Source organism: Liolophura sinensis, chromosome 1, assembly GCF_032854445.1.
Source record: "Liolophura sinensis isolate JHLJ2023 chromosome 1, CUHK_Ljap_v2, whole genome shotgun sequence".
Classification (NCBI taxonomy): domain Eukaryota; kingdom Metazoa; phylum Mollusca; class Polyplacophora; order Chitonida; family Chitonidae; genus Liolophura; species Liolophura sinensis.
Genome location: NC_088295.1, coordinates 27,675,980 through 27,699,226, shown reverse-complemented (window position 1 = coordinate 27,699,226; position 23,247 = coordinate 27,675,980). Strand labels below are relative to the sequence as shown.

Genomic DNA, 23,247 nt, shown 5'->3' with positions numbered 1-23,247 from the left:
TACTCAAGAATATTTCACTTATACGACGGCGGCCAGCATTATGGTGGGTGGAAACCCACAACCTTCCGCAGGTTGTTGACAGACTTTCTCACTTACGGTTTTGCATGGTACTTCCGTGGCGCCAGCACTTTGGCAACATGGACTTGCCGTCACAAGAGAGTATATATACACACACCTAACGACTCGTGGTCGCCATAAAACTGAAAAAAATGTTGCGGACGATGTAAAACCCCAACCATACAGATATATATATCTGTATGCTTGGGGTTGTACACTCAAATTTATGGGAGGTATAAACCAAGTCAAGCTTAATAGAAATCACCCCAAACTTTTAGATGTAGTCATATTCTGTGACTAGTGTATGTGTGTGTGTGTGTATATATATATATATTACTTACTCTGTAGAATAATTATGACGTCATCCGAGGCAATGAGTTCTTTTTATCGAAACTAAGCTTATGGAGTTTAACATTACGATGTAGAAAAAGTATTTTAATTGCATTTTCTTTCGAATAATATGGATGTTCGAGCCACTGACTAAAGGCATGACTGATTTTACAGACAGATGAACATAATCGACTCGCTAAAAGAAATAGACTGTAACAAATAACCGTCTGTCTCTATGCCTTTTACTCAGAAGTGTAGAAAACTGTCAGATCAATACGCATGTTCAGAAATAAACAGAAAGGCGCTCGCCCGCGCCCTTCGTGTGTTCCGCGGAGGTGTGGAAGGCGCGGTTCCGCCTTCTCTGCGTGTTCCGCGGAGGTTGCGGTACTGCGATGTTCGCTGGGTCGCGAAAGGCGCGGATCCGCGACCCCGCCTAAGGCGCGATCTTAACAAAGACGCGGTGAAAATTGCCGCTATTAGCCACCACAGACAACCGAGCTGTACCACGGTAATAATTATTTATTTAACTGGTGGTTTTATGCATGGAGGAAAACTACAAATGGCCCAACGAGCGTCATAGACTACGTATTGTGAATTTCCCTTTAGTAGTACAAACATGTACTCCAAACCCAGACATCACTGGCACATTTCCCCAGCTGGTAAGTTCCGTCACACTTGGCGCTGCGAGCAGTGTTGCTTTGGTCGACCCTGTGTGGGTTTCCTGGGTAGTCACGATAATGTGACCAGGAAAACTGGGCAGTGAACAGGGTGATATACGAGCCTTATCTACCTCCGGGCTGTAGAAAATTCTCGTTTAGTCTAGAAGGTAGAAGCGTGGAATCCAAAGCCAGAGATGGCTGGCTCAAATCCCCTTACATTTGAATGTTGCTAATCGCCACTATGCTGGCGGAAAAAACGAACAACGCTCCTGATTTTATTTACAGACATGAATTTACCAGTATATACATATCCTCTTGCTGCAAATCACAGCCTTTTGCCAGGTATCACCTGATTTAAAGCCAACTACAGAGCGACATGAGTTCGATCCTGCGACCTCACTGGCCACTGACGGATATTATAATTTAACAGTTCTAATATATATAATCCCAAGTATAAACAATATCTGCTGGACTGCAGTCTGACATTTCACGACCCGGATGTTGGACGGTTATATATGCTGATGCTGTGAGGATTTCTCAAGAAGTAGACAACTCACATTAACTGAGGCCTCTACATGTTTACCGTTAAAACCGGAACTTGGTGTCCAGGGAGATTAACCCTTTTCCCGCTTGCGAAGCAAACAAGACCTTTAGTATGTTTGTTAGTTTATATACGTGGCCCTGTACTAAACGCTTCTGCCGTATAGAGCGAAGGTCTCATAGACATTTGATATATGCTGTGACCTCAACTGCTCGAGAACGTTGTGTGGCTACAGTATATGTATAGTGTATTATGAAGTCCTTGTTACGCCGTCCGAGGGACACGCTGTTCACAGTGATGGAGGTTTTAGTTGTAGTTTTCTGTTGGGCATTTGTGATAGTGGTGTGCAGTGCGCAGACGAAACGTCCAGAGCCAGGTAAGTGTATATACATCACTCATCAATGTTTTTTCGTGTGTATATGTTTGTGAAAAGTTTACGAAAAATGTGGATGGTATTACCCATGTATACATTTGTTTATTTATATTTATTTATTTATATGTGTATATGTAGATATCATTCCTTAAGGCCATACTCAAGAATGTTCACATACAGGATGTTGGTAAGTTTTATTTATGTATTTATTTGATTGGTGTTTTGCGCCATGCTCAATAATATTTCACTTAAATGACGGTCAGTTTTAGCCTGTTTAATAACGGACTTCATCCTATCACAATGTACAAGGATATAGATCAAAAACACTGTGACCTAAAAGCTTCACAAATATTTGATTGATTTATTTACTCGATTGATGTTTACGCCGTACTCAAGAATATTTCACGTTTACGACGGCGGCCAGGAGGCTTATTCATGCATTTTTGTGAAATGGTCAGGTTTGCATGGATTTGTAGACAGTCTTGTGAAATCGTCAGGTGGGCTGATAATTTACGATGGTGCATGCATTTGTAGACATTTGCTAAATTGTACTGTGTAACTAGGTCGGGTGGGGATGGGGCAATTTGCCTTTGTTAGGTAGCACCAAGAATGCTGAAATTGTGACAAAAGTGCTATAGGGAGACATGTGAAGTGACAAAAATAATGTTTAAAGGTAGGATATTTATGAGTGACATCAGTAGGTTAAATGACATTTTACTAGAAATTATGGAACCAAGTTCATATGACTCCAGAGAAGACCACAATATTTTTGGAAAACCACACTCTAGCGTTCCAGTAAAGTGAAGATGCCTTATGTGAAGAGACTGTTAGTATAGTATCTGACACCGTGAAACTAGCTCGATATTCTAAAAATAAATATCAATTCCTCTCTCGGGCTTAGTATTTCGTATTCACTTTTAATGCTGTCTTAAACTCAAATATGACGTGCTATACATTTACATATTTGGACGTTACAAATATAAACCTTCCATGAATGTTTGAAACCCAGGTACCATGATGCGACATTCATGCTTTCTAATCACTTTCACTATGTTAAATTTTCTACCTAACACAAATATCAGTACAAGTTATTCAACCATGTTTTCATGATTCGAACATTCAGTCATTTAAAGTATATCCGAGTCTGGTTAACTGTCAAACATTCAAGCATCGGTCACTTAAACATTATAGAAATATGTCTTCTTTGTTGTTAACATTTCATCATACAATGGACAAAAACATTTGGTCTTGTGTGTCACGGTCAGCTAAGACGATGTTATTTATTTATTTATTTGATTTCAATTTTACGCAGTTCTCAAGAATATTTCACTTATACGACGGTGATCAGCATTATGGTGTGCAAAATCGGGGAACCCACAACCATCCGCAGGTTGCGACATACCTTCCCACGTACAGCCAGAGATGAAGCCAGCATGAGCTGGACTTGAACTCGCAGGAACTTCAATGGTGACAGACTCCTGAGTCATTGTACTACGATAGCGCGTTAACCGACACGAAGACATTGTTTGCTTGGTAGTATAGATGTAGAGGAAGACCGTGAAATGTTAGTCTAAGCATATCCGAATTGACGAAATTAAGCTATACCATAGTCCAAGGCCAAATCTGTGATTGATCCTAGCTCAAATGCTGGCTCAAAGACAATCTATTATGGGTCATAGCTCAGATCATGGCCTAATCCATTATGGGATAACACACATCTTCTATTAATTTAACATAAAGATTCTATTAGACTAACAGGATATTATGTTGAATATGACAGAATATTATGTTTATAATAACAGAATACATTCCAGCGTCACCCAGACAAAAGGCTTTCTGTAAAAATTAACAGATTATTTTTTTTTAGTGTGTGCAATATGATTTACTTACAGCCGACTGTCTGGTGTACAGTGATAGGAGAAATATTGGTAAGTTTTGTGTCGGGGATCCAGACAGGGAAGAGACTCTGTTGCGATTAGGGGGATACAATATCGTGCCTGTCGATGTGGACTTCACACACAAGTGTGTTTACTATGCAGATATATCCACAGTCAACAGCAGTCTTGAGGTGAGATACAGTATGGAGCTTCATGTGACTATTTCAGACAACACAAACATTAAATCTTTTAATTTCCTCACGTTTCTTGAAGATAAATCACATTGTTTGTTAAAATCATTTTCCACCAGACCCAGGCCACGAAAGAAATCAAAAAATAACATATTTACAAGTGCATATGGAGATGGGGTGAGGCAACGATTACGTGACAGTGGGCATTTTATGCAATGAAGAATTTGATTTTATATTTATTTATTTTATTTGATTGGTATTTTACGCCGTCCTCAAGAATATTTTACTTATACGCCACTTATGGTGGGCGGAAACCGGGCAAAGGCCGGGGGAAACCCACGAACATCCGCAGGTTGCTGAAGACCATGCCACTTACGGCCGGAGAGGAAGCCAGCATGAGCTGGACTTGAACTCACAGCGACCGCATTGGTGAGAGGCTCCTGAGTCATTACGCTGCGCTAGCGCGCTAACCAACTGAGCCACGGAGGCCTCATTTGATTTTTTGATCATCAACAACACCAACAACAACAACAACATCATCATCATCACACTATGTACAGGCTTACAGACCAGGCGTGAGAACCGCTGCGAAACAACAATAGTTACGTTTGCTTAGATTTTACAAAATAGGTTGGAGAACTTTCAGTATACGACTAGGACCAAAGTCCTCATCTAATGACTTAGTGATCGCTGTGATGGCTCCAATCAGTTATTCCTAATTTGTTTGTCAGAAATTCTCCTGTCTCCAAATCAGCTTTACCCGAGTCTACATAATGAGTGTTGTGATGGAACACCATCTTGCACCCACTACCCAAATTTCCTTTAAAATCGCGTGGAAGAAGCATTTTGACTAAATTCACAGAACGTTCCTGAAAAGTTTGTGCTGTCAATGCATGTACTGATAGGAGGTTAATTACAACTATACACTGACACTGTGAACATACAGACCTCTACATCTTTACAATGGGAGGTTTAATACCTGTTGAACGTCTACTCTATAAACAGTTATTGTATAGTAAATTTCCTCTGGCGACTTTCCGTCCTTACCGTCATCTTCATCTACTTCTTCCCTTATTTCCACACTACGGCAGGTCGTGTGTTTGAACCAGACTACCATGACCTTTTCTCCTCCACGGATAGTTCGTTCATCTAACTTCTCTAAACTCGAGGGAATCGCTTACGACTGGATAACTGACAATGTGTATTGGCTGGAGGCAGGATTGCGTGAATTGGGCGTTACTAGCAACGGGCGGCTGACCAAAGTGTTATATAAAGGCACCGAGATTTTCGATAAACCACGTGCACTTGCTGTACATCCGGGGCTCGGGTAAGGATTGAATGAATTATTAACAACACTTTGGCAATATTTCAGTTATATCGTGGCGAGGTAAGGAGCGGGGTTACCAAGGTATATTGCATGACTCTGCTATATGTACCAGTGTGGCATCCTGAGCCAAAAAGCAATAAATGAATTCTACAGAGAAGAGATCTTCGGTATTCTATACACTCACAAGTCATGATTCTTCAACTTTCGATCCTGACCTTACATTGGGATGCAGGACATTTACATTCAGTCTGCTTGATACTGAATGAAGAACTTGGCATAATTTCCCAGTGGTATATACGCCTCCTAACCTAAAACTATCTTCCATGAAGTGTAATTTGTGGCCCACAAAACACTCATTGGTTCCCAGTATGGCACTCCCAGAAGCTAAGAAAGCCAGAAACTGCGTTAAATCTCGTGTAGAATACAATTAAAGGCGTACAGAATAGTGTAGAATATAATTAAAGCATAAAGAGTAAAACCAGAGCAGCAACGGCAGTGTGATCGCTGGCAAATGGTTACACGTAACCGGTGAAATACGGCCTCTTGTCCGTTCACCTCAGTCAGGGTTTTATTCTAACTGTTCATGTAAATGCATAAATAGGAGCAGTTTACACTCCCCCCCCCCCCCACCCCCAACACCGTTCAGAGCTATGTAGAGTTCTCTGCTGCAGCCATTTGATTCGTTCACAGCGTTATACTGCATCATAGAGTCGAAGCCAAAGTTTTTGAAAAGTGCTTTGGTTTATTTTTATTCATTTTTAAGCGCAAGTACACACGATTTTTTTTACCCCAGTGATATTCTTTTTTAGGTAGAAACATCGTCTAAACGATTCCCCATTTTGGTGTTTCTTAAAAACTCTTTCATACGTTCACAGCCAGTTGTTTTGGACGGATTGGTCAGACGTGAACCCCCGGATTGTCCGCGCCTCGATGAACGGTAACCAGTCATCTGTAACGATTCTGGCTGAGGGAAAGGAAAAGTTTGGCTGGGTCAATGGAATAGCGCTGGATATTCCCGCTAATATGGTATGTGCTGGAATTGTACATGTATATATGAGTAGTTTGCGATATTGTTTATAATGGCTGGCTGTATTTTCAACGGATTGTCCAAAAATTTGTGAACTTTTGTGGAAAACTCAACTTTACAGTGACAAACCGAGACAAGGAGTGTTGTATTTCGTATGGGTCATATAATGTTTTAATTCACAGAATGACTAATGAAAGGACTTTTCCACGGGATCTGCCCGTTTTGCTTTGGCCGCCGTCGCATAAGTGCAATATTCCAGAGTACGGTGTTAAACATCAGTCAGCCAGTAAATAAATTTTAAAACGATTTCAACGCATGTGTTTGACTTTTGGAAGGTATTTAACGCGGTAATGAAGAATTTTTCATTGATACGGTGGCTATCATGCATTCGGATTTGTGAATGGTTTTGAAACAAACTGAAGGATTCCACATATATATGTATACCTAATTTATCTACGTGAGAGTCACAAGCTTCATTTACCTTACGCTTTAATGTGTTCTTTTCGATGTACCTGTATTATTGGTGTTTGCATGACTCCATTCTCTTAAAGGTTTACTGGGCGGACGCACGAAAAGATAATATAGGATCAATGGATATGGATGGCAGCAAGCTGAAAACATTCCCCGCCAAGTCCAATAGTCACGTTTTCTCCATAGCCGTCTCATCGGTGAGAAATTTAAATATATGTAATACAGTTCACCAATGCATAGTAAACTAGGCCAAGTGTGTTATCCATGCGGAAGAAACAACTGCACAGTGCCTATATAGTTTGTGTATAGATATTCATACTATATTTATATACACTCAAATTGAAAACAATTCTGACACCACACTGACATTGAGAGTATGATATTTGTAATCTTTCTAATATAACAATGAACAGTTTGCACAATGTCGAATAAGTCGAGTTGATGATAACAAGGCTACATGTACAGGATTTTAATCATTTGATGACAAACGAAATGATTTACACATGTGTATCCTATTATCAATTTAACGATATATAATCGTATTCATTTCAGGAGTTTATTTACTGGGCAGATTGGAAAGACTACAAAATCCATGCTGTTCGGAAGACCAATGTAGCCAACATCACTGCTGTGAAGAAATTCAGGTCGAACCTGATGGGAATAGCTCTTTGGACAGAAAAGCCTACAGGTATGTTAGCATTAGATATTTCCTCAATACTCTTGTGCAACTACAAATGTCGACATGACCTCAGGCCACACGAGACAATGCGATGTTTTGCGGGACAAACTCCTCATGAGAACTGAAACGTTAGACTCCAGGTGGCACCAGCAGTTAATGGTCTTCGTTATTTATTTTCAGGTAGACAAAGTCAGGTGGCGGCGACGAGCTATCTATGCATGACCTTTCAATTCTGTTTTGTCATTATTACGAACGGATATTTTTTCACAAAGTAATAAACCATTAACTCTAAAAAAAAATGGCCAAGAGAAGATTTAAAGACACGTGATACGTCTGTACCAGTTTAGTTAGTGTATGAATGAATACATTTTTTTTGTCCCTACCTGATAGGCTTTTATATATAGAATATATAATGAAGTCAAGGCATCACAGCGTAAATTTAAAAGGTTTCACAAGTTTTCGATCCATTTGCCTGGATATTTGTCACTTTGTCACGTGATAAAGATCTCGGCAAGTAGGTCGAAAGCTTGTGAAACCATTTACATTCACATGGTGAAGCCTCGATTCATTTTTATCAATAAATATTTATTCCGTACAGTTACAGTGGATTTATCCTCGGCGACAAAGTGCCCGTATCTATGGCTTCTCGGTCACAACAGCACATCAGGAGGTTCCTACGGTCAGTGTTACTGTCCAGATGGGTATAATGCTACTTACGTTAATGGTCAACTGGAATGTGACAAGATGAACAAGACGACCGAGGCCAGTACATCTGCACCAGGTTTGCACTTTTAATAGTTACCAACAATCTCAAAGCTGTGCGTCAATGTTAAACGTTCTTGTAAATGTAAGAGCCATGATAATTTAAATGATAAATGTCATCTAAAGTCATCTAAACCTAAAGATCCATAGAATTTTCAGACCTGATTCTCCAATACTAAAAGCCATCGTTCAAGAGCTACTTATCTGTTGGCCCTCCACTGGTAACGGAGGAGGCTATAAGTTTACTCCTCGTTTGCCAGTTATGTAGTCATGCAATCATGCAATCAGTCAGTCTGTCACAGAAACAGTTTTTCGGAGTTCTTTTCTTTATGGTTTGTGTGTTGAATTGAAATTTGGGACATTATTTCATCATAATAAGTTACAGATCAAACTCAACTTTCTGGTCGTTTTGTCCATTTTCAATAAAATTTGTTTGTCCTGCTTAGCTGTTTTTTTAACACGGCCCATCAAAGAAAAGAGAAAGTTGGCAATTGACATCGTCACAACAAGTCACAGATTAAGTTGGAGTTTCGCGCTGTTTTCTTTATTTTCAACATAATTATGGTCATTTTGTCCTCTTATTTTCTGTGACAATTTTCGAGACTTTTTCTCTAAGCCATTCGTTATTCTGAAATGAACCTTCCAGCATGGCTTCACTGAGGCAGCAACTGTTACTGGTACATTTTAAGTTTGTCTCTTGGGTTATTTTTGTTCATTTTCGACAAATATACGACCGTTTTTGCCATCTTGTGAACTTATTGAAGACGTATGTACGCTTGAGTTTACCGTCATACTTAACCATTGCCTCTGTGTAGCGGTTACAACCAGCTCTCCCAATAGCTGCACTGCTGATCACTTTAGCTGCGGGGACCAGAGATGTATACCGCAAAGATGGCGCTGTGATGGTGACAAAGACTGCCCGTCCGGTCTGGACGAAAAAGATTGTGGTAATTTCTCTATAATGTAACAATAATAAAACAATAGACTTATACAACTTAGTCTTTACATTTAGGATTTTAATTCATTTATTGCGCCATTGTGAAGGGTAAAAGTAACAAAAAAGACACGTTATGTAAGACCTCTGTAAAGAAATCGTTTTCAAACGGCGTAAAAAGTTAATTTGAAAGTATATCAGAATTGATAATCGATATGTTTATTAATATTATAACTTACAAGTTGTAATTCATAGACATAATGCTAATGAATGTTTTTCAATGTCTACGTCACTGGAAAGACACTAACATCGCTTTTATTTAATGTTCAGTCTGTATAAAGTTTTATGGACCTGTTTATTACTAGAAGAAAAGCATTGCATCTGAGACAAATCCCCTGCTGTACATCATGACAACTAGCTATATTCTGACCATTAATGTTCCTACTGGTCAAGGGCTACAGTGATCTGCTCTTATCAGAACGCGCTAAGTCCCCGTCTCTGTTATCATCCAGCAACCTTCCTCTCTTTTTCATCCAGCACTCCTATTTCCTTTCTCATCCAGCAACAATGCCCCCTTCCTCATTCAACAACCTTGCCTCCTTTCTCATCGACCCTGTCCCCTTTCTAATCCAACATGATTTCCTCTTTCTTATCTAGCAACCCTACTTCCTCTCATCCAGCAACCCTTTCTCATTTCTCATCAATCAGCCCTCCGTGCTTTTTCATCCAACAACCGTTCTTCCTTTTTTATCCAGCAACCCTACTTGCTTTGCCATTACTCAGACCTGTCGGCTTTCCCATCCAGCAAACCACATTCCTTTTCGTCCAGCAAACCACATTCCTTTTCGTCCAGCAACCCTCCTACCTTTTTTCATCCAGAAACCTTCCTACCTTTTTCGTCCAGCAATCCTACTTTCTTTGTCATCCAGCAACCCTACTTCCTTTGTCATCCAGTAACCCTGTCTCCTTTGTCATCCAGCAACGCTGTCTCCTTTGTCATCCAACAGCCCTGCCTGCTTTCTCATCCAACAACCCTGCCTCCTGTATTATCCAGCAACCTTGCCTCTTTCCTCATACTGCTTCTCTAAAAGGGTGATCTATGATAGGATGAATTAGCCTAGTGTATCTACTGCAGTAAGATATTCGCCATAATTGAAGTCCAACTCATGTCGGTTTTGAGTACAACGTAAAACACCAATCAGATAGATAAATGAATAAATTCTCCATTGTTTCTCGCTTTGTCCTTTACAGTTGCATCGACATGCCAGGTGACTGAGTTTAAATGTGACAACCTGAAATGTATTCCACACCAGTGGGTTTGTGACGGAGCTAAAGATTGTCAGAATGGGGAAGATGAACAGAAATGTTTCGGAAGTGAGTATATTGTTAATTTTTCTACACTTGTGAGAATAATGAAAACATATAATGAATGCTTGTCTTGTGTTTTGCGTAAAATAACCACAAAACTACCAGAGTGCTGTGTACATACAGGAGTTATTCTGCATTTTACCACTTGCCAGAGAGATATACAGCGCTTTACCATTTTGCCAGAGTACACGGCGTAGAAGGGTATAGAGGGCACAGGGCGACATATAAGAGTTACTCTGCACTTTGCCTCTTTGCCAGAGTATAAGGTGTAGAGGGCTATACAGTGCTTTACCATATCGCCAGTGTACAAGGCGTAGAGAGATATACAGCGCCTTACCATTTTGCCAAAATACAAGGCGTTGAGGGGTATACAACAATATCGCCAGAGTACAACGCGTAGAGGGGTATACAGTGCTTCCCCACATTGCCAGAGTACAAAGTTTGAAGGGGTATACAGCGCCTTACCATATTTCCAGAGTACAAGGTGTGAAAGGGTATACAGCGCCTTACCACATTGTTAGAGTACAACGCGTAGAGGGATATACAGTGCTTCACCACATTGCCAGAGTACAAAGTTTGAAGGGGTATACAGCGCCTTACCATATTTCCAGGGTACAAGGTGTGAAAGGGTATACAGTGCCTTACCACATTGTTAGAGTACAACGCGTAGAAGGGTATACAGTGCTTTACCATTTCATCAGAGTGCAAGGCGTAGAGAAAATATTCTCGTAATTACCGGTACGCTTTCTCCTCGCACCTTCCCTGGAATGTTTTTCACTTTGAAATTTATGGAATTTCGTACGTTCTCGCATTTTTTAGCACTTATTGTGTTATCTTATCTAAGAACTACAGAAATATTTGTAAGATTAAAAGTAACTTTAATTGTAAATTTAACTCACACATCTCTCAATTGTAAAATATTAATAACTGGCATCGTTTCTTCTTTGATTATGGACATTTCACTTGAGACCTAACAAGGTAACACATGTTCGTCAAACGAGTTAATGTGTGACAATGGTAAGAAATTTCTTCCGAAAAGATGGCGTTGTGACAGGGATTTCGATTGCGGCGATAAATCAGACGAAAACAACGGCTCTTCAGGTGATACACGGAAACGCCTTCTTATGTGCTATGTCTTTTGCGCAAGAAACAATTACTAATAGGCAAGCATTTCCATGCCCCCGACCATGACTGGGACCATTGCAGCATTCAAATAATAGAATGTCGAATTTGAACGTAAAATCCGTGACCGTGAGCATTTCTGGATGCCAGAGATTGGTTCAGTCTTCCCGTATGGGTTGAATGATAACGTTATGGGAATCCCAATGTAACATCCAGCCGACCACATGACTCCATCATAACAAATTCATTCAAATACCATAAACGTAGACCTCGCAGTCATGGATAGAAGGAAGTTCAATAGAAACATGATTCACAAACACGTTACAGTTAGCTATTTAGTAGGATTGTCGTATGACACCAATAGCATGCATGCTCTACGCACAGTATTATATGCAGTGCCAATGAATTTGCCAAAACAGGTAGTTCAAGACGTATCCAATAACATACACAATTTTAATGTTCCACCTCACCATGTACGTCTGTGTCAAGACATATCATATTTTGGATTGTATCACCCTGTAACTACAAATGAAACTCAACACGATCGACTCTTTCTGAAGATAAAGTATTTAGACAGAGGCCTTGATTTAATTAACCTACCACGCATCTTTAATGAACCTGATGTTCGTAGTGCTGTGCCTAATTATTTTAATATCCAAGAGCCCCCTTGCATATCCTATGAGTATACAAAGCCTATCGCTTCCCAAATTTTCAATTATTCCCAGGCCATCAAGGAGTTCGATTTGCCGACGTATACTTCTGGTGGCTATAACTGTGATTCTGAATCCTCAGTTTTTACCTACCACAAATGCAAACATGTCCTGACTGGTGACCTTAATATTATTAAGAATCATGATCTAAGGAATCTCTTTGTGAGAGGTCCTAAGTATAGAGAAAAGAGTAATGTCAACATTCGATCAAACAAAAAAAATATCTCGGCACTTGAGGAGTATGTTAAAAAATGGTCAAAACGGGAGAAAGTGGATTCTTCGGTACTTAACGACTGGCTTGAGATTGTCAAAAAGAAAGTTAGTTTAACTATACACCGTCTAGACATTGATGCTCTACCTAAAGTTAAACAGGTTCTGAAGGATCCCACTGTGCAAGAAACACGCACTGACCTTCATAGTAAATTTGTCATCACTGTAGCAGAAAAGGCCCCCCAATAATATCATCTTTATTTGCAAGAATTATTATTATCAAATTCTTGTTCAAGAGCTATGTACATCTGCAACGACATCCACGTATTCTGCTACTGTTTGTACTCTCGTGAAACTATTTAATAAAAACAAAACCTTTCTTAAAGAAAGGCGCCTAAATATACCTACCCGTCACACAAAAATACCACAACTTTACTGGATTCCTAAAATGCATAAAACCCCATACAGGGTTCGATTTATTGCGGGTTCAAGAAGTTGTACCACCAAACTCTTGTCAACCCTACTAACGAGAGCGTTACAAGAAGTAAAGTCATTTTGGAATAAGTATTGTTGTGCCATAACAAAAAATTCAGGTGTCAACTGCATGTGGATTCTTAACAACTTCAAACGTCTTACAGAAGAACTTGATGCTCATATGCATATACTGTTCAAAGACGTATCCACATGGGATTTCTCTACTCTCTATACTACAATTCCTCACAAAGATCTTATTGAAAGAATATCATCGTTAATTGTCTCGGTATTTACTGAAACAGGACACCGTTACATTAACATCAGAAGCAATAAGGCTTTCTTTAGTTCTGCTATTTAAATTCTATTTAAGGTTACCACTCATGGGATGTTACATTATTTATTGAATTACTTGAATTTCTCATTAATAACGTCTATGTGAAATTCGGAGATACCATTTACCAACAGTGCATAGGTATTCCAATGGGTACCAATTGTGCGCCTCTTTTGGCAGACCTATATCTGTTTTCATATGAATACGACTATATGCAGAAATTACTTAAAAATAATATCTTTATAGCTCGGTCCTTTTCATTTACCAAGCGGTATATTGATGATCTACTGGCGTTAAATAACCCCCATATTGCTGAAGCGGTGAAGGAAATCTATCCGCCTTCATTGGATATAAAGGAGACAGCAGATAGTCCTGATGGTACATCTTATTTGGATCTATATCTGTACAAAGGCGAACATTCACGCCGCCTACGCGACAAAAGGGATAATTTTAATTTTGATGTTGTAAATTATCCTTATTTGGTTAGCAATATACCAAAGGGTCCTGCATATGGCGTATAGCACTTGTCAGATCTTACGTAAATTGTGATGACTTTAATCTGCGTCACAAGTTGTTAACTCAAAAACTAGTTTTTCAAGGATACCCCATCAAACGCCTTTATTCTAAGTTTCTCAAATTTTACAATGAGTATAACACTGTCGTTGGCAGGTATGGACAGAGCGTTCAGAATCTCTGGCGATCTGCATCAACCACATAGACGGCGCTGTTATCCTTATGTACATATCTATCGCGTACATGGTATTTAACAACATAGATGGCCCTGGTTGCCGAGTGTAGCCGTCTATCTTGTAGACAGCTTTTATACAGACCAGCATGTCATGTGTAACATCATAAATGGCGCCTCTTGTAGTATGAGATCCTTACATATTAACGGGAAAGACGTAATCGTCCGTTACCTTTGAATGACAATCTGTTCGGTTAAGGTCTGTAACGCTCGTCATTTTCGAACTGTGTCTAATACCTGTTAACCTGGGGCTAGGGGCCGTAAAGGCAGCCATGCTCATTACATCTGAATGATGCAGTTATGATGCCGTTGCATTCAAAGCGCGACTGAGATACCTTGCTTAATTGTTATTTGACCTGGAACTCATTCATGGACTACGAATTTGAACTTTGATATGAAATCCATGCCTGAAATATCCACTGTCTGCCCGGCATCTTTGAAAACTGATGACCGTTTCTCTCTTGTGTGTTACCGGCTTTATTACCTATGTATAACTCCTTACACACCATTGTCTTTGAGAGCTAGTGTTAGACGTTGTTTTGGAAATGGATCTTGCAATTATGGACTTGGAACGCCCTTTACGGACTACGAATGGTATACGAATGTCAGACATCACGCTTATATTTTGTCATTGGACAGAAATCATCTAATGTCAGGATACCTTTACCTTCAGTTGTTTAACTGGTTTGAATTTATCAATATTTAGTTCAATGTCTGCTGGAACTTTTTCTAGATTTGTATTCTTGACACTGATTGGTTCCCGTAATGGTAAACTAAATGCGTCAAACAAATGCCGGGTTTAACAAATCTTAAGCATTATTATACTATCAAGGGAGATTAGTTTGTGCTGAAGCTAATATAGCTTTCTCTTATATTTTGAGTCCTTTCAGTGAGTTTCGAAGTTCTCATGTTTTCTCTGTTCTCGGAATCACCCGTAGGGCCAATCATGTTGTCTTACGTGAAACTCCATGACGATTTTTTTACAATCCACAAATAATAATTCCTCTGTCCAAACAATTTACTGCGGCTAAATAACTGTAAGTGAAATATCCATGAGTATTGCGTCAAACACCAATCAGTCAAATCCAGTGTAAACAAGCTCAGCAGTTTGAAGCTGTCGATCCTAGTTAAACAGGTTTTCCTCATGTTATACCATGTTGTTTCTGTTGCACATGTTCATGTTATAGAGAGTTCGTGTATAAAAATGATATAAGATTAAATCCCAACGTCTTAAATTAAAATGCACGTAAAGATCTGGTAATGTTTACTTAGATGTAAATTATACATTTCTGTCGGCGGCTTCGGTGACCTAATTGTTAGATCGTCCGCCGCAAAGTCGGGAGACACCGGGATCAAACCCGGGTCGGGTTATATCAAAGGCATTAAAAGTGAAATTTGCTGCTCTGTCACTCATTATTGTTCATGTGTGTAAACGTCGTCGTTCATGTCCACACCTTGTTCGACACACCATTATATCATCTATTTCCCAACAAAGAGCGAGAGGTTATTTGAAGCATGTGATATGGAGGGGGGCAAAATGATAACACTAATATGTTTTAATGTTGGTTTTAGAAGGATATTAATCTTGTGTTTTTCCTTGTGCCCTTTATTACACCCAGCTTGTAACAAAGACCAAATTTCCTGTGGGAGTGGAAAATGTATTCCTGCCAGATTTGCTTGCGATGGTCAAAAGGACTGTGTGGATGGATCGGACGAGAAGAACTGCACGGAGTCACGGAAAGGTTAGGCTTAGCGCTATAGATACAAATTAATCTTTCAAACGTGAGTGTCCTTGATGACTGAAAATGCTGCTTCCGTACAGAACCCAAAATGGTTATGCATATCTCTAGATGTAAGGTAACTCTTCAGAAGTCAGTGTCCATGGTAAGTGAAATCCTGCGTCAATACAGAATCACTTTAGATATAGCGGTAAGTATAAGGTCTTCAAAACTCTTCAGACGTATATAAGTGTCCACGATGAACAAAAATGCGGTGTCCGTCTTGAATTAGTTGCTTCGTTATGTTAGATTACAACCTTCACTGCATTATCCAAATCCTTAATTACCCAAATAATGGATATTGCTAGAACAAAGGCAATTGTGATGCCGCTGCTTGAAAACCTTACAAACACCGAAACCTCTTGTTGATTCAAGAGTTGGACTATCGATTTTATCCTTAGGCCTTGAGTGTTTGCCAGGAGAGTTCAATTGCAGGGATGAGATGTGCATTCCATCAGTTTGGGTTTGTGACGGAGTGACTGAATGTGTCAATGGAGCGGACGAAGCAAACTGTTCTATGTATACCACCACCACCATCTCTACCCCCATAACAAACTCTCCAAGAACCACGGGTAGGCAAACACTTGTTATCTATAATATAACGGTAATTTATTGATGGTAGCAAAGGATTGATTGGGCTGTTCTCACTTATAATTAACTTTTCTACATTTTCATGTCAGTTATTGTTCTTTTCCCTCGTAAATATTTAAAACTTATGCAATTTTGATATAATGTGCTTTTCCCATGGAGAGATTTGTATTAATGCCCAGAGTTCTTATTGCATTTGTACAAAACTAAAATGGATCCACTGGATATAAACATCAAATAGAGCAGTAAATCTACTTTCAGAGCCGTATATATTATGTGTTGTGTCAAACGCACTCCTATGAAGACAACATTGTAAGGCTCATTACAATATTACTCTTCCGTACATGACATCTTGAATGTTCCGTTTTTAAGAGTCCGCTGTTCGCCCCGAAGACTGTCTGCTGTACACCTCAAGGAATGAACTACACCGTATTTGCCTAGGTAACCGTACGACAAGTCTCTTATTGAAATCCAGAAAGGTGTCTGTAATGGATGTTGATGTGGACTACGCACACCGGTGTATTTTCTACACTGCCTTCGACTCCAATACATACTCATTGCAGGTAAGTAAGTCAGTCTCTGTCTCTGAAACGAACACTGTTTATGGTCATAAGGCTTATGGTGTTTAGTAAAATATTCACCTTCTATTCATTATTGTCTATGCCTTTATAACACACCCATTACACACATGTTGCAAATATGTATTTCCTTTTTAGGAATTCTGTTATCAACGGTGGCAAAAGTTCACACCGGTTGTTAACATGAGTGGTACTCCTGACGGGCTGGCGTACGACTGGGCCGGACAGAACATTTACTGGCTTGAGACAACCCAGAAGTTTCTGATGGTCACGGACAGGAATGGGCGCTACCGCGCCACCCTCTACAGCGGCCATATATTCGACGAGCCTAGAGACCTGGTTCTGAATCCGGAGAAAGGGTCAGTACAGCCCTACTTGCTCTTAAGTTACAATAATATTCGAGAAGTTGCTTGTTATGGCTTGTATTTGACCTTACCGAATTATTATTGGTTTAACATTACGTTACCTAAATATGTCTGCGTCACTTTTGATTACTTATATTCCTAATTATATGGCGAATAAATGTTTATATCTTATACTAATAATAAATGACTGTATGTAGTAAAACCAAAATGCTAAATGGATTTTACTTAACAGCGATCTGTTTTGGGCGGACTGGTCTAATACAAACCCTGCCATCATGCAAGCTTCAATGGCAGGTGATCCGTCCTCGGTCAGAGCTCTTGTGAAAACAAACCTTGGGTGGCCAAATGGACTCGCGCTCGATACAAAGATAAACCAGTTGTATTGGACAGACGGCAAGCTGGACAAAATAATGAAATTTGACCTGAATGCCAACTGGATGAGAGAAGTGAGGGACTTGTACTCGTTTTCACACCCATTTGGGATCGCAGTCTCTGATGTAAGTCTCCTTACACTGTCATCTCTCATCTTCACAGGGTCAAGATTTAACTGGAAACAAATACTGACCGCAAACAAAAACTTTTGGGCCAAGATAGCGGTTGTCTCACCTATAACTTTAATTTGTTACATGTACTCGAATCACATAACGTCATGTGATCTGAAGTCATGCACACAGTACATTCCACAAAAATTTAATTCCACACATGAAATATAACATCAGAAGTGTAATTTTCTGACGTGTGATTGATTTGGTCATGTCTATATATATATATAACTATTTCCTACAAAGTATATGTATATCCTGTTTTTTATTTATTTGATTAACTGGGTTTAAAACCATATCTAGGTATAGGTCACCTATATTAGGGCTGTCAGGCTTATCGATGAAGGAACAGGGGAGACCCCAGACAAAGCAGCGCTATTGCGTATTGGGCAAATCTTCCGACTGGGCGCTGGAGACAAATCAGAGAATTGAAAGGTGCGGTCTAGGCAATCTAGTGAGTCGAATAGCTGGCTCACACGGTTCTGACATAGGGACCAACATGTCAACCATTGCACATTAGCTCTTTTACACAATGTTATATTTGAACAGGAATTCATCTACTGGACTGACTGGCGAAATGTCTCTGTGTTTGCGGTGAGGAAAGATGCTCCGAAGACATCCCCAATTATCACCGTAGTACAAACAAAATATACACAAAAGAGAGTGGCTATTATTCCAAATAAGACAAAAGGTGGGTCTCCTATCTATTTGAATTTTGCCCATTAAAAGTGACGTGCTTATACAGTTTTGTTAGAAACAAAACAAATCCTGCCTTATCAGGCCCCGTGCTAAAAAAAAGCTGCCTTTAAAGTAGTTTATTGTCGTGAAGTCATTAAAATTATTTTATTGTTGGGACGCGACAGTTGTTCTCGACATTTAATGCATTTCCCCACTTAGAAACGTGCGCTGGAACGTTTGACACCTAGCGTTTTGATCTCAGAAAGGTGCGCTGGAACGGTCGTCACCTGGTGTTTTGATCCCAGAAACGTGCGCTGGCACGGTTGTCACCTGGCGTTTTGACCCGAGAAACGTGCGCTGGCACGGTTAGCACCTGGTGTTTTAACCGCGGAAACATGCGGTGGCACGGTTGTCACCTGGTGTTTTGATCACAGAAACATGCGCTGGCATGCTTGTCACCTGGTGTTTCGCCCAGGGAATGGGAATTATAACATATGTGGTAAAATACCAGAATCTTCAATATTGCAATTTGCTTTCCTTTTTTTTTTTTGCAGCTCCGAGGTGGTGCTCCAAAGTCTGTCCCCACCTCTGTTTAACGAGTTATAATGTCACAACACGCGAGCCAGACCACGTGTGTCGCTGTGCTGATGGGTTTCTTCCCGGCAAGGACAGTTGTGGTCATCCCGCATGCTTAAGCAAATCAACCACGACGCCGATGACCACTAGTAAGCTTTGTAACGGAGTCCGTAAGAGAGTTCCAATTTACTTATGTTAAAATCTCTTTCCTGTCAATAATGAACATTTTAAACCAGTGCCATTGGCAGCTCAGAATCTTTTAATTTATATCGTTGATCTGCTTGATTGCGTTCAGGTTTGTAGACAGGAAAATCATCTTACCTGAAGGGGCATCCAAGAAATCGTAAGATGTGTGATATCCAGTGCCGATTAAAGCCAGCTTGTAAAGCTCGAGTGTCTCAAAGCAGATATCACATGCCTCAAGTAATACACAGTAACATCTTGGATTCATTGCTCATGTTCCGTAAAGATGGAATTTTAAAATGAAACACATATATATGTAATGTCTGACGTCTTTGTTTCCCAGCAGAAACCACAACTACGACAACTGCCCCATCTTCCACTAAGCCCACCAGTAAGTGCATGTGACTGTGAACGTTTTATCTGTTCAAGTTTTCCACGGCTATGATGTGATTTGGATTCTGTACTGCCATTAACATTTCCACTGGGGTTGGCTGTTTTCACAATGGAGTATTTATAACTTGTATTCTAGTGCCGTAAAGCCACGTCCTAAGAATTTGGTTGTGCTACGGGTATCAGTTCCGTTCCTGATCTAGTGAGAAATAGTGCGACAAAAACACTTTGTACAATATGATGCGACTGGCAGGTGCCAATTTACTTGACGATGGGGAAAATCTTCCCCAAAAGCTCATAATATACGATCATGTTGTACAAAGTGTCTTTGTCGCATTATTTCTAAATAGTTTAGTGAAGCCTCTCCATACCAGCATTTCGTTACTGGGCCCAGTTTCACACAGCGGAGTACGACATTTTTTTATTGTACATTTGTCGTACGATATTTTGTATGTCCCTATTACCGTAACATTGTCCTATATGTACGATTATCGTACATGTACGACGTATTTGTAAAACAGGCCCTTAATCTGCCCTGTGGTTAATAGCTCTAAGCAAACCCTGGCCGAGACAAAAACATGATACCTTTCTTGGTCCGTTTTGTGTGAAGAGATACATTTTATCACTGTTGTCGTCAGTGTTTCGGTAATTTCCCTTTGGCATGGGACTTTTATACTCAGCATATAGTGTCCAGCGTCCGAGTAATGCTCTCTCAGAGTAACGATAGAACGCCCAAGTATTAAAGGCATGTCACAAATATGGGGGAAACAAGTAACACTCTATACTTCATGGGTTATTGGATTGGTCTCCATTCTAAGAGATGGGCGGGGGTGTTATCTGTTGTACAGCATACCAATCGTGTTGTTATAAACTATAATGTTTAATTGTCATTGGACGTTTGTTTAAGACAGGTATAGCATATACTTGTCGTATATACCATGTAACTACACTGGGGCCTCCTTGGCTGAGTCAGTTAGCGCGCTAGCGCAGCGTAATGACCTAGCAGCCTCTCGCCAATGCGGTCGGTGTGAGTTCAAGTCCAGCTCATGTGGGTTTCCTCTCTGGCCGTACGTTGGAAGGTCTGTCGGCAACCTGCGGATGGTCGTGGGTTTTGCCAGGGCTCTGCCCGGTTTCCTCCCACCATAATGCTGGCCGCCGTCGTATAAGTGAAATATTCTTGAGTACGGCGTTAAACACCAATCAAATAAACAAATAAATAAACACATCATATATTACTTATCAATTTCATTTGTTCTTCTTTCCTCAGAGCCAACTTTTCCCTTCACCTTTACCGCAATCGAAGGCAAGAACTACACAGAGCTGACATTCACTTGTCGGCCACTTCGTCTTCATCGTCTGTGTCCAGTGCAGTGTCTAATACAAGTGGGCTATGATGACGGACTTCCGTGTCTGAAGTGTGTATGTCAGTAGAACGGTTTGAAGTGTGTCAACCAGCAAGGCTGTTGGAAGTGTGTCAGACAGTGCAAGTGTGTCTGTCAATAGAACTGTTTTAAATGTGTCTGCCAGCAGAACTGTTTGACGTGTGTCAACCAGTAAGACTGTTTGAAGTTTGTCTGCTAGCAGGGCTGTCAGAAGTTTGTCTGTAAATAGGACAGACTGAAATTGTCTGTAAGAAGGAGAGACTGAAATTGTCTGTAAGAAGGACAGTTTGAAGTTTGTCTGTAAGTCGTACAGCCTAAATTGTCTCTGAGGCACTCTCTGAATTGTGACTGTCATGAGGGATCGACTATGTGAAATGTATCTATTGAGCTGTCTGAAGCATGTCTGTCTGTTGGACTGTCTGAAGCTTGTCTGTCTGTTGGACTGTCTGAAGCTTGTCTGTCTGTTGGACTGTCTGAAGCTTGTCTGTCTGTTGGACTGTCTGAAGCGTGTCTAAGGTGTATTTGCTAATAAGTAGTGTGAAATGTGTGTATGGGTGGGAATACATTAAAGTGTCTCTTTCAGAAGGAATAGGTAAAATGCATCTATCAACACTAAAGTGTACTGTAGCTGCCTAAATTGTTTCTCTCAGCACAACTGCATGGGAGTGAATTTATCCGTAAGAAATGTGTGTTTTTTTCCGGGACAAGGCTTTTGTTATTGTGTTTATTCATACTTATTGCAAATAAATGGTCAGCCCTTTGCTGGTTATTGAATTTATTTACAATTTAGTGTTTTGTGTGATTTTTTGTATTAGTTATTTATTTAATATTCATTTACTGGATTTTTTCTGTTTTAAGTGGTGGTGTTTTTCACAAACCACAAGACTTTTCATTTACACGAGAAGGAATCTGGAGAGATCCGGAGATAATCCTCTGGACGGATTTTTTTGATTGCTGAATTTATCCAAGAATTTTTGACGCATACTACGAGCCAAACCCGCTGCCCCTCGAGTGGTACTGGATAACCCTCCTGACTTAATGCCGCAGCACGTGCTAGATTGGCCTGAGCCTCCAAAGGTTAGGGTTAAGCGAGAAGAGAACATTGATTTTATTAAACGACTCACGTCTGATATACTCCTCAATGCTACAGTTCATGACCTCACAATAGTAAGCCGTTACGGTGCATGAGCTCACGGTATTAAGCCGCTACAGTACATGATTTCAAGATAGTAAGCCGCTACAGTGGCAATAAAACCTACCCTGTAAGGCGAATCTATCTGATTACAGACATCAGAGGCCACATTCACAAAAATGTCGTACTTGTATGATATCGCACATATAGGACAATAGTACGTTAATAGTGACGTACAAAACATAGTACGACAAATGCACGATAAAATAAACGTCTTACGTCGCTTTGTGAAAGTGGTTCCAGTTGTCTACTAGATAGCACCTGGATTAACGAAATCAGTTAAGTGCAATGTTTATTCAGTTCTCATGGGAACATTTCTTGTATAAAACAACTCCTGCACTATTTCGCTGCAATACAACAACTACTGATCCTGGTGAGTATTAGACGTTATTTATTACGCCATACTCAAGAATAGTTAATCGTTGAGTACGACGTTAAACCCCAAGCACTCACTCACTCAAGAATAGTTCACTTACACAACAGCGGGAAAACCGGAAACCGGTTAGATGCCGGGAGAAACCATCAACCTTCTAAAGGTAGCTCGAAAACCTTCTCACGTGCGACCGAAGAATGCTGTTAAATACAAATCAAACAAACACGCCAGGTCGATAATGGGAGCATATCGTGACGGTGGATGGTAAAAAGAGACATCAAACAGTCATTAGCAAGTCCACGCTATTTATTTTAATAGGCCAAAATACAGGTTATAACAGGTATGGCTTGTGTAGGACAAACACATTTTCACAAATACATACGTGCACTAATGAAAGAGTCAAGATTCAAGCAGTTACGATACCAAATAATCTG

The 23,247-nt window shown here is 40.1% G+C and overlaps 1 protein-coding gene across 1 annotated transcript; it reads left to right on the top strand.

The window, feature by feature from the left end:
• The first annotated feature begins 1,688 nt into the window (after nucleotides 1-1,688).
• On the top strand, nucleotides 1,689-19,492 carry LOC135474619 (low-density lipoprotein receptor-related protein 4-like). Its single transcript, XM_064754202.1, has 16 exons — nucleotides 1,689-1,963; nucleotides 3,853-4,028; nucleotides 5,120-5,355; nucleotides 6,231-6,381; nucleotides 6,934-7,050; nucleotides 7,406-7,541; nucleotides 8,131-8,313; nucleotides 9,110-9,241; nucleotides 10,480-10,602; nucleotides 15,808-15,930; nucleotides 16,368-16,538; nucleotides 16,927-17,117; nucleotides 17,271-17,491; nucleotides 17,730-17,994; nucleotides 18,589-18,730; nucleotides 19,272-19,492. The coding sequence occupies exons 1-16, from the start codon at nucleotides 1,840-1,842 to the stop codon at nucleotides 19,490-19,492; spliced, it is 2,712 nt and encodes a 903-aa protein (XP_064610272.1). The 5' UTR covers nucleotides 1,689-1,839.
• The last annotated feature ends 3,755 nt before the right edge of the window (nucleotides 19,493-23,247 follow it).